General features: G+C 38.8%; 1 protein-coding gene across 1 annotated transcript in view; it reads right to left on the bottom strand.

The window, feature by feature from the left end:
- Positions 1–1292: 1292 nt before the first annotated feature.
- Positions 1293–10309, bottom strand: part of MICU2 (mitochondrial calcium uptake 2) — a 154084-nt gene continuing 145067 nt past the window's right edge. The window contains exons 9-12 of the mRNA XM_075139933.1: positions 9069–9240; positions 8675–8783; positions 4801–4958; positions 1293–4514 (exon numbers count right to left, since the gene is read on the bottom strand). Of these exons, the coding sequence (XP_074996034.1) occupies positions 4410–4514; positions 4801–4958; positions 8675–8783; positions 9069–9240 (544 nt within the window). The 3' untranslated portion in view covers positions 1293–4409. The remainder of the gene's footprint in view (positions 4515–4800; positions 4959–8674; positions 8784–9068; positions 9241–10309) is intronic.

The following is a 10309-nucleotide window of genomic DNA, read 5'->3' as shown; positions in this document are numbered from 1 at the left end:
GGCTTTCCACTTCTTGTTGGGCGACATCTTCAGTTTCTCGAGGAGGGGTTTCTGTGGTCAGCTGGGGGCTAACTGTGTGTGTCTGCATCCACCACTTCCATCTTCATGCTTCCCTTGTGACCAGCTGCGTGACAGGAGCTGTTGCTCGGTCAGCTTGGATCTCACTAATAATGACCACATCATCATTTGGACACACATTTTCTGTTCAGAAGGACTGAAGATTTTTTCTGCATTGGAATAGTTTCCTGAACCAGCTGTGACTTTTATAGGAAAGATTAAATCTGAAGGCACGAGACATGCTTGCACTCTCCCATGAGAACTCTTGCATGAGAAGAAAACTCTATTTTTAAATACCGATGTACATTTATTGATCCATTTCTATGCTTAAGTCAAAGTATGGTCAATATGCCTGAATTTTAAAATACTTCCTCTAAATACCTGGGTTTCTAGCCCTTTACTGGGCAGTGATCCTTTTTTGTTGTATGCGCTGGACATGTGAAGTGCCATGAAACCGCAATCCATGGCCTGGCTTGTTTATCTTATTGTCTCATCTCTGCTTTCTAGATAATTCAAGTGTAAACTCCTAAAGTGTAAACTTCCTAAAATTATAAAAACCTTACGTATTCTCCACTGAGAGTTTGAAATTAGGAATGAACATATTGTTCACCCTTTTAATAATACCTGGTTCAACAGACAAGCCAACACATCCTGATGACACCTGAATTCAGATCAGGCGCTGGCCTGTTTCCAGGCACCATCAGTGGCAACCTGCCTGAACCCTGAAAGGAGACAATACACTGGAGGAGATGGAGTAAATCAGAGATTTGCTTCTGACGCAGCCATAAAACATCAAGATAAAACTTTTTTCAGTTCTTATATGCAGAATATATACTCCTCATTGTGGCATATTTTGTTAAAACCCACCAACTCGGTTTGATTCCAGAGGGAGTTTTGCTTTTAGAAAGAGGCTTGCATAAATCGAGACACAAAAATTAATTTTAGAAACAACCAATGAGTTTCTCTTAGTTCTAGTATATCACACTGCATTTTTGCCTTTGCTTCTTTTAGAAATGAAGAATGAATGTTCTTAAACAATGATCTTAAACTAAACAAACTGAAAGAAATGTTAAAAGTGTTGTTATGGGGATACAACTAAAATTCCGTGAGTTATATGCTGTAAATGACTTGTACTCACCCTTGTGTATCCTTTTGAAATAAGTTAAATCAATCTTTGAGACTTCTGCAATGTGCAATGTATTCACCTTCATTCCACATAACATTCAGACACAATGTTGGAGATTTTTAAAAAATTAATTTTATTTAGTTTTTCTATATATTCAGAGGAAGAGTTCCTAACATTAAAAAAGTCATAATTGATAAGTTTAACTGATAGATTGGCAGCTGGCATAAACTTTTAACTAAATTGTGTTGAGTAATACTGACTGACAGGTTGCAAATGCCATACAGCTACTAAAAAGGAACTAAAACATCTAATGCTAAAACTACGATGAATTCCTTAGAAGACAAGGTCAATCTAAGCACTTACGTAAACAGCTCTTTCAACCTAAGATTATGAGAAATGAGAACATGAGAAGAGAACATGAGAAATTATTTTAAGATGGTTTGGTAAAGCCTTTTAGTTAAGACAAACAAAAATAAACTATAAAATTGAACAGAGTCTGATTCTTCAAGCCTAATGGACAAGCCTTCCCTGGCCTTCAAAGGAGTTCCTTCCTGGCTGTACTTTCAGAATAACTTCTGAAAAATGTTTTGTAACTGTATTTTAACTCCTAATCAATAATTTAATTTCTTTTTTTACTACAGAGACAAAGTTCATTTAAAAATAAGCATCTGTTCTCTTTTGCCTCTGAACTTGAGCTTTTTCTAAAAAATAAAACTTGAAATCCCATTTTTAGTAACTTGCTGCCGAAAGCAGATACTGCTGATTGCACAAACCCAGATACAAATGAGCAATGAGGAATTAAACTTCTAGATACACTAAAGCTAAATGAATTAATTTTTCCAAAAGAAAACCAAACAGCTTGTAGGAAGCAAGTCACTGGTAAACAAAAGAAACCACAAAAACAATAAAGAACGTAATAAACCTATTAACATTACACAGAATAAAATGTTAAAATAATAATCTCCATTCCAAAGTAAAAATGATTTGCCAAAATATTAACAGCAACAAGTAAAAGGCATCCTTGCATTAAAGGCAGGCTGGAACAAAGCACGCTTTGGGTGAACACACACACTTTTGTGAACCAGACGTGTCTTGCACAATTGCGTCCTTTACTATTTGGTGATGTGAAGCTGGCCGCGGTACTTTGATGCCCGTCCCACTACCTCACCTTTGCTCCCGTTAGCTATCTCTTTCTCGTAGCTCCCATCACCAGAAGCAGCAAGCAACTTCCAAACACACAACGTACACCAGCTACCTAACTTACTGTTGCGCCCAGAGCAGTGCATGAGTTCAGTTTGAGGGGGGGAGGCTGAGGCGTTTACGGCATTGCATTTTATTCTGATGGTTTCCTGGGGAACTAAAGGGATCCTTGGTGGTCACTGGTGCCTGATCTTCTAGACGGGTCACAGGACACCCACATAGGCATGCTCTTGTTCTGGTGGGTGACTCTGGGTGCATGTCCACAGATGACACGAATACAAGTGTTTTCGCTTTAACACAATTTAAATTAAAGCTCCAAGTGAAGGCCGTGGAGGGAAGAGAGGCACACTGCTGCTTGGCTAGCTTCTCACTCTATCTCCCTACATGAGACCACTGCACCAAGGCTCAGGTGGGAGGACACCTCCTCAGCACAAGCTTGCGTGACAGCTACAGACATACCAAATACATTCTCTGTAATGTCAGTACTCCTTAGGTGGCATCTTTGTGGTTTCCTAATGCAGTGTCTTCTGTCCCTCATTTGAGTGAGGGCTGCTCTGGTATCTATCATGGAAGGTTCCCCCCTTCTCAAGGCTCCCCCCATAAAGCCCCAAAGAAATTACAACAGAACACCTCCTGTTGAGCTTATATACAACTTTGAGAATTACATAGCTAGTGTAATCCTTAAAAGGGATGGATACCTCCCCACAGAGTGGTGAGATTTCTTGGTTGTTTTCTTGAGACATTTCCCCAGTCCATCTTTTGAGTCTGTTATCACAAACGTGTCTTGAAAGGTTAAGCTTTCACCCCAGCCAAGACAAGTCAAGACAACTGGTAGGGGGAAAGAGGAAGAACCTTGAAAGCTTTACAGATAAGTCTATCTCCTATATATAGTGGCCAACCAGGAAGACTGATCTGGACCTGGGACTATCAGCTCCTAAGGCTGTAAGAAAGAAAAAACATGCAACACGCACACCTGTGTATACACAGATGCACACTATGTTGTAGCTAAAAATGTTCATCTATAATTGCTAAATGTTAATTTTGATGTGTTCCTTGTTTTACTCTTTAAGCTCTTACGTCTAAATTTGCATTTTGGAATAATAAGCATTTTTATTTACTTTTTCATTGGACTTATTTTTCCCCCAACACTTGCTTATTATAACCTTGAATTCCTGAGATACTGCAGCATTCCCTGTCACAACCTTTACTAAGATAAAGCAACAATTTGTTACACATTTACCTTCTGCAATACAATTAAAGCAAGATAGCTATGACTCAAATTGTAGCTACTGCTGTTCATGATAGCATGAGGATTTTTGCTTCTCATTTATACTATTTGTTGAAGAGGTCTGAGAGACTCAATGCACATTCATAGATCAATGTACAGCTTTTAAAGCCTGTATCAACAGGCTTGTATTTCCAGTTAATATTATCATCATGAACGTAGACAAATCAGACATCCACACAGGATCTGTTGGAATCATCCACCAGAACTAGCACACGAGCAGTTCACAGTAATGAGGGCATGAACCACGTGAATTTTCCTTTTTGATTTAGGATAACTTGATTTGCATGGATTGTGCAAGTGGTTTCGCCTTTTGGACCTCTATCCTTGCCAGGGAAAGAGAACTGCTGTGTTGGTGGCTAACTGAGATGATGTCCACTCTTCCAACAGGAGATGATATTGCTGTGACGCTCCTGTCAGTGGCCACTATTAAATCCTGCCTATCCTGTATGCTACAGTGCAGGGTCAGATTCCACCGAGGAGTAAACACCACTATTCCCTAGAACAAGAGTACTTCCATATGGAGGTCAAAAGTGATAACAGTTCTGTAAACCAAACTGATTGCACTAGAACGATATAAAATTATTGCATTAGAAACTGGGTTAATTAAAGTTTAACTATAGTAAAAAAAAGAGTATTTTTGATTCAGCTATTTTTGATTTTTGATTCAGCTATTATGTAAACAGGACAGACAACCTCCCCTAAATAACAACATTTATAGCAAAAGAACAATGGACTGTTTTAGAAAGGACTTTTCCCAGTTTGCTTCCACACTTCTTTGGCTCCTTTAATGCTTTCTCTTTTCACACACTTCCAGTAACCTTGAATGCCTTGCTGTTGCGGTACCTGTTAATAAAGTTAAAGTATGTTTAGTATTTACACAAAAAAGACTCTTATTCACAGACTGTGTAAATATAATATGTAATGCAATGCTGCTGCTCCCATAGTTCACATGCATAGTAACAAGTTCTTGGTGGCAGCACTCCTCCCAGATTCATAAGCAGTAAGGAATCTTCAGTTTAAAATATAACTTCTTTCTATTCGCTATCTCTACTTGTGTTTCTACAAGCGTTAATGAGAAAGTTGTAGCAATCATCTGTGGTATTTAGAAACAATGATGTCAGCTTGTTACCCTCAAACCTCGATGAATTCGGTTCCTCAGGACTCCAAGAAACTCGCCATGGCTCAGGCAGTCATCTCCATCTAGATCAAAAATCTTGAAGATGGTATCCAAAACATTATCTGAGAGCTCCTGTCCTGTTGCCACCTTCACTGCTCTCTTGAACTCAGCTAGTAAAGACATAATATTACATCATAAGTGAATGTGAACTTGTAAAGAAATTGGAAAGCACATAAATAGCAGGATTCTGTACAATTTACAATGTCTCACGAGTATCCTAACTGGAGAATTTGGGTTGTGTGAACTAGTAAACTATTAGGAGACCTCAGTTCATGCGTTCTTGAGCTTGCTTCATCTTTCATAACACGATCTTTATTAATTGTATGACAAACTTTCGAAATGTACTACTTCTCAAGCAACAGTAAGAGTGATAATTTTTGCTAGAAATAGCTGCATGCTGAAAACTTACGTATTTTTGGCTGATCCCTGTGCATATGGATTATAAGTGTTTGCCTCACTACGGTCTCATAAAAAATACTACCATTTTATCTCAAACCAGTTTCATGCCAATTCATTCTGCAAGAAAACTCTTCTCAGAGAACAGTATTTTACGATATGCCACTTCAATCAACAATCTCCTCAGCAACTCTGTAGAAACACAGACCATCAAATACTCAACGCACTGTTTACAGCACATAGCTTCATATACCTGTAGTTCTCCTTTTTAAAGAAGTAGGCTGCCTTCTCTTAAATTACGATGGAAGAGTTTATGAGGATTTATGGCAGAAAAAGCTGTCATACCGCTCTGGAGATCTACCTTCCTCTTCAGCTTTTTGGCCTTCTCTCCTTACAGTACCATGTGCATTACAGTAATACCTACTATCCCCACTTTTGGTCTTGTGGTGTAAAGAATTTGGAGTTTTGACTCAAAGAAGATGAGGAAATGTGTGGAGTTGCCGTAAAACAGCAGATAGTAAGAGTGAAATGATTATTGTTTATTACAGCAAGCACAATCACAACACATGAATTGGATGCATTTTTGAAGGCATCATGGAAGTGTGAATTTCAAAGAGGAACTGGAGGTTATTAAAGTATAGCAGTATTGTAGATTGTTACAGCAAGTTGTCCAACTAAGTCATCAATATAGTAATAACGTGGTTTTGCTTTCATAAACAAGTGCTGTTTATAAATAGTGCTATAAATGTGATTAGTTCTGACACTTACTAGAGGAAAGAGCACTCCTGACTTAGCTCTCATCTTTGCCTCTTTCAACAATAAATGCAGTTGATTAATCTACAGTTGGTTTAAATATAATTAAGTTGAAAATCCTTCTGTAAAATCCTTCAATATACCACAATTTGAAAAGGACATGAAATATGGGATGCTTATAGTAGAGTCTTAATTTTGTCTTTAAAAAGATGTTAACTGTTTCAGCTCTTGAAGCTCAATATAAATCCAGAGATGGCACTGCACTTTTTTGAACAGAACATGAAGAAAAGGAGAAAGATCTTCTAAAATCGTGGAGCATAATAATCTTCGAACTAAGAAGGGCCACCTTATCAGAGACAAAAGATGAGCTGCTAACTTAGAAGAAAAAAAAGTCTAAAATAAAGGGAAGGACTAAAGGACTGTCTTATTTTTAGATAAATATTCATGTGTGTGATTACACACATGTACAGACATGCAAACAGCAAGACAAAGAACTTAGTGAGATTCAGGAAAGGATTAGACATGTATACATGTAAGACCAGTGAGTTACCTCAGGAGCTGACGGTTTTCGATCACAGTATGGTTCAGTGCATGAACACAGTCACAACTGCCTGTTGGTTAGGAATGAGTTTTTACATGGAAATATTACCAGAGTCAACACCAACTGTTGGCCTCATCATCCTTTGGCACTTAAAAATGGGATACTTAATAGAGAAGTGAGCTAAACTCTCGTATCTCACTTATGACTATTATTTCACCATCAATTCATCCTCTTTCCTCTCCACTCTTTGTACACCTTGTGCAAATAAAATCTGTCTCTCCCCACAGAAGAAAGATGTTGTCAAACCAGACAGAGGAGGGCCACGAACCCAGCTGGGAACTGGAGCACATGATGGAAGAAGAGAAGCTGAGGGAGCTGGGGACAACAGAAGTAAGGGAGGATCTCGCTGCAGCCTTCAACCACCTAAAAGGGGTTATAGAGAAGAGAGCGCCATATTTTTCTCAAAGGTGCATGGAGGTAAGACACAACCGTTGTAAGTTACAGCAAGGGTTTGACACAGAAAAGTCTTGATGATGCGAGTGGTTAAGCACTAGAGCAGCCGCCCGGAGAGGCTGTGGAAAAGAAACTCTTCCTGAAAGCTGGATTAACTAGTGATGAAAGTCACAAGTTGTAAACCCCCCCAGTTTTGGCCTTCCTTGGTTCAAACAATCTTCACATTTCTCTCTCAAGAATACTGAATTCTCCTCCTATCTTCTCACACCTCTCTCACCTTTTTCACATGAGCCCATCAAATATTTATTTCAATGAATGTTAATGTCTCATCAAATTTCCTTAGAAACTTTTTATTATTTTCAAATAACTTACGAGAGCTGTCTTTCAAGCATAACAAGCAAGTAACAACCTCAGGATTATAACAAAAAGCATTTGTATGTCCATGAAACTTCTGTTGCATTGCTCCTATTTCTACTACATGGAAAAGAAGCAACTTCCCTCCTCCAAATCTTTATTTTAAAAACCACTTTACTACATTGCTTGTTTTTCATAGCCATGATTGCGTAACGCTACGTAAGCACATGGAGAAGGCAGTATGGAGGCACAAGCAAAACACAGCAAGATGCTACAGACTCTGCAAAAGAAGAGATTTCTATTGCTTAGTTTGCTCAGAAAACTAGTTTCACTATGAGGAAAAAGCTTTGTTACCATGAACATCTACTGAAGCACGTATTGTTTCAATAAATACTTCCTAATCTAGAATTTAGATTGGACTGAGAGTAGCCCTATGGAGAAGAACTTGGGCGTACTGCTGGATGAAAAATTGGCTATGAGCCAGCAATGTGCACTTGCAGCCCAGAAGACCAACAGTATCCTGGCCTGCACAAAAACAAGGGTCGCCAGCAGGTCAAGGGAGGTGATTCTGCCCCTCTAGTCTGCTCTGGTGAGACCCCACCTGGAGTACTGCGTCCAGCTCTGGCGCCCTCAGCACAGGAAAGACATGGACCTGTTGGAGCGGGTCCAGAGGAGGGCCATGGAAATGATCAGGGGGATGGAACACCTCTCCTATGAAGACAGGCTGAGAGAGTTGGGGTTGTTCAGCCTGGAGAAGAGAAGGCTCCGGGCAGACCTTATTGCAGCCTTTCAGTACTTAAAGGGGGCTTATAAGAAAGACGGAGAGAGACTTTTTGCCAAGGCCTGTAGTGACAGGACAAAGCGAAATGGTTTCAAACTGAAAGAGAGTAGATTTAGACTGGACACAAGGAAGAAACTTTTTACCATGAGGGTGGTGAGACACTGGAACAGGTTGCCCAGAGAAGCTGTGGATGTCACATCATTGGAAGTGTTCAAGGTCAGGTTGGATCGGGCTTTGAGCAACTAGTGAAAGTTGGACTAGATGATCTTTAAAGGTCCCTTCCAACCCAAACCATTCTATGATTCTACGGTTCAGTCTGCTGTGAGCAGTTCAGCATATGATAGCACATTGGAACTTACAAATCAAAATATTTTGGGAACTTTATATTATTATTTTTTCATGAAATAGGATTAATTCAGAATAAAGAGCAGTATACTGTTTTTGGACTTCATAGTGCTACTTTGGGATAACTTATTTACATTAATTCTGTAACAAAAATACATTTTTTCTTTAAAAAAAAACCCATACAAAAGCTGTGCAGTACTTACCCCGTTTAACAGGACGATTGGCTACAGTAAACATCTGCATGGCAATAGAAAAGTCTTCCAGGTTGTTTGTAAACTTGCAAAAAGTCTTGAATTCTTCCAAACTGATATTCTAGAGTACCACAGAATTCAGATGATATATAATGAGTAACACATTCCAACCCCAGTAAATCTATTTCAGTAAATCTGGTGGGATCTAGTGTTTAGGTGTGATTGCTTACTCATCGTCAGTATTTGTATTTCTCAGCTGGCAAATTATCATTGTTCTTATTTGCATAAAATTCAAAAGCTGGAATAATTCACTTGGAAACTAGTTACATTATTAGATGCTTATATTCAAATGAAAACCTGTACATACAAATAAAGAAGTAAAGCAAAGCATGCTTTATGTACCAACCTCTCCTGCCTCAATTCTGTCTTTCACATTCTGCCAGTAAATTTCATTGTTTTCCTCATCGGTGAAGTACAGTAACCATTCTGCAAAGTCTTCTTTTCTCATGACATTCAAACCCTTTGAAAAGTTTATGAATTCCATTTCTTGGACTTCTGTTTGCAGATTTTCCATGAATCTAAGTGTAAACAGATATTATCCAACAGTTGATACTTGCATCACTGTATCACTACTACTACTTTAGCTACTAAATGCAGTAGACACTAACCCTTAATCACAGATACTATCGACATCATTGTTTAAAATGTCACTGGTTTAATTTTACCTGTGTGTGCAGATGTTTCCACGGCTGCATTTCAATAATGACACCAGTAGGGTGCTCTCTAAGTCTGCATTCATAGATTGCTGCTGCTAAGATAATTTACAGATACACTTGGCATATAGTTTTTACTAATGTTTAAAAATGTGCAAATAATGAGATAAAATGATTGGTAAGGCAGTATTATAATGAATGAATGAGAAAGGACATGGTAACTAAAGGCCTGACACATGATTTATGAAATTTCATATTAATAAGAGAGGAATGACAAGGTTGGAAAGTGCCTAGAAAGATGAGGCCCTAATAATCACAAAGGTGAAAGAAAAGAGGAAACTTGAAATCATCACTGCAGGAAAAGATGACTAAAAGCCTCAAAGATTATAACTGCAAAGAGGGGTTTGGCAAATCAGTTCTGCACTCACTAGAGGATGGATTAGGGAGGATTACAATTGACACGTACAGAGTTCGGAAGAGCACAGAGAATGATGTTGCAGGTGTTCAGAAAGGTATGAAGAGAGCTATCTGAAAAGGGGAGAGGTGAACAGCAAGTTTTTTAGGAGACACCCATTTTTTTAGGAAAAAAAAAAAAGTAGCACAAGAAGCAAGTAACAACCCGCACGTACAGAGCTAGAACTGTAAGCTTTGAGTTTCCCCAGTTTTGTCTATGTGGCCATTATCACAACAGAGAAAGCCCCTGAGACATCTGATGCTTCCACCCAGATGGAACTGGTAAGGAAGGAGACTTCAGTACAGACAATAGGTTGCAAGGACTGCCCAGACCCTTCTCCTGGAGAAAAGGTAAGTACCTGCAAAAGGTGTGCACAGGTTGATGATCTGTTGTGTCAGATGGCCGAATTGCAGGAAACAATTAAAAGGCTGACCAGAGATGTCAAAAACTACAAGAAAAAGTTTTTCAGGTACATAAAAA

Source organism: Calonectris borealis, chromosome 1 (genome assembly GCF_964195595.1).
Source record: "Calonectris borealis chromosome 1, bCalBor7.hap1.2, whole genome shotgun sequence".
NCBI lineage: Eukaryota > Metazoa > Chordata > Aves > Procellariiformes > Procellariidae > Calonectris > Calonectris borealis.
This window is presented reverse-complemented; position numbering and strand designations above follow the sequence as displayed.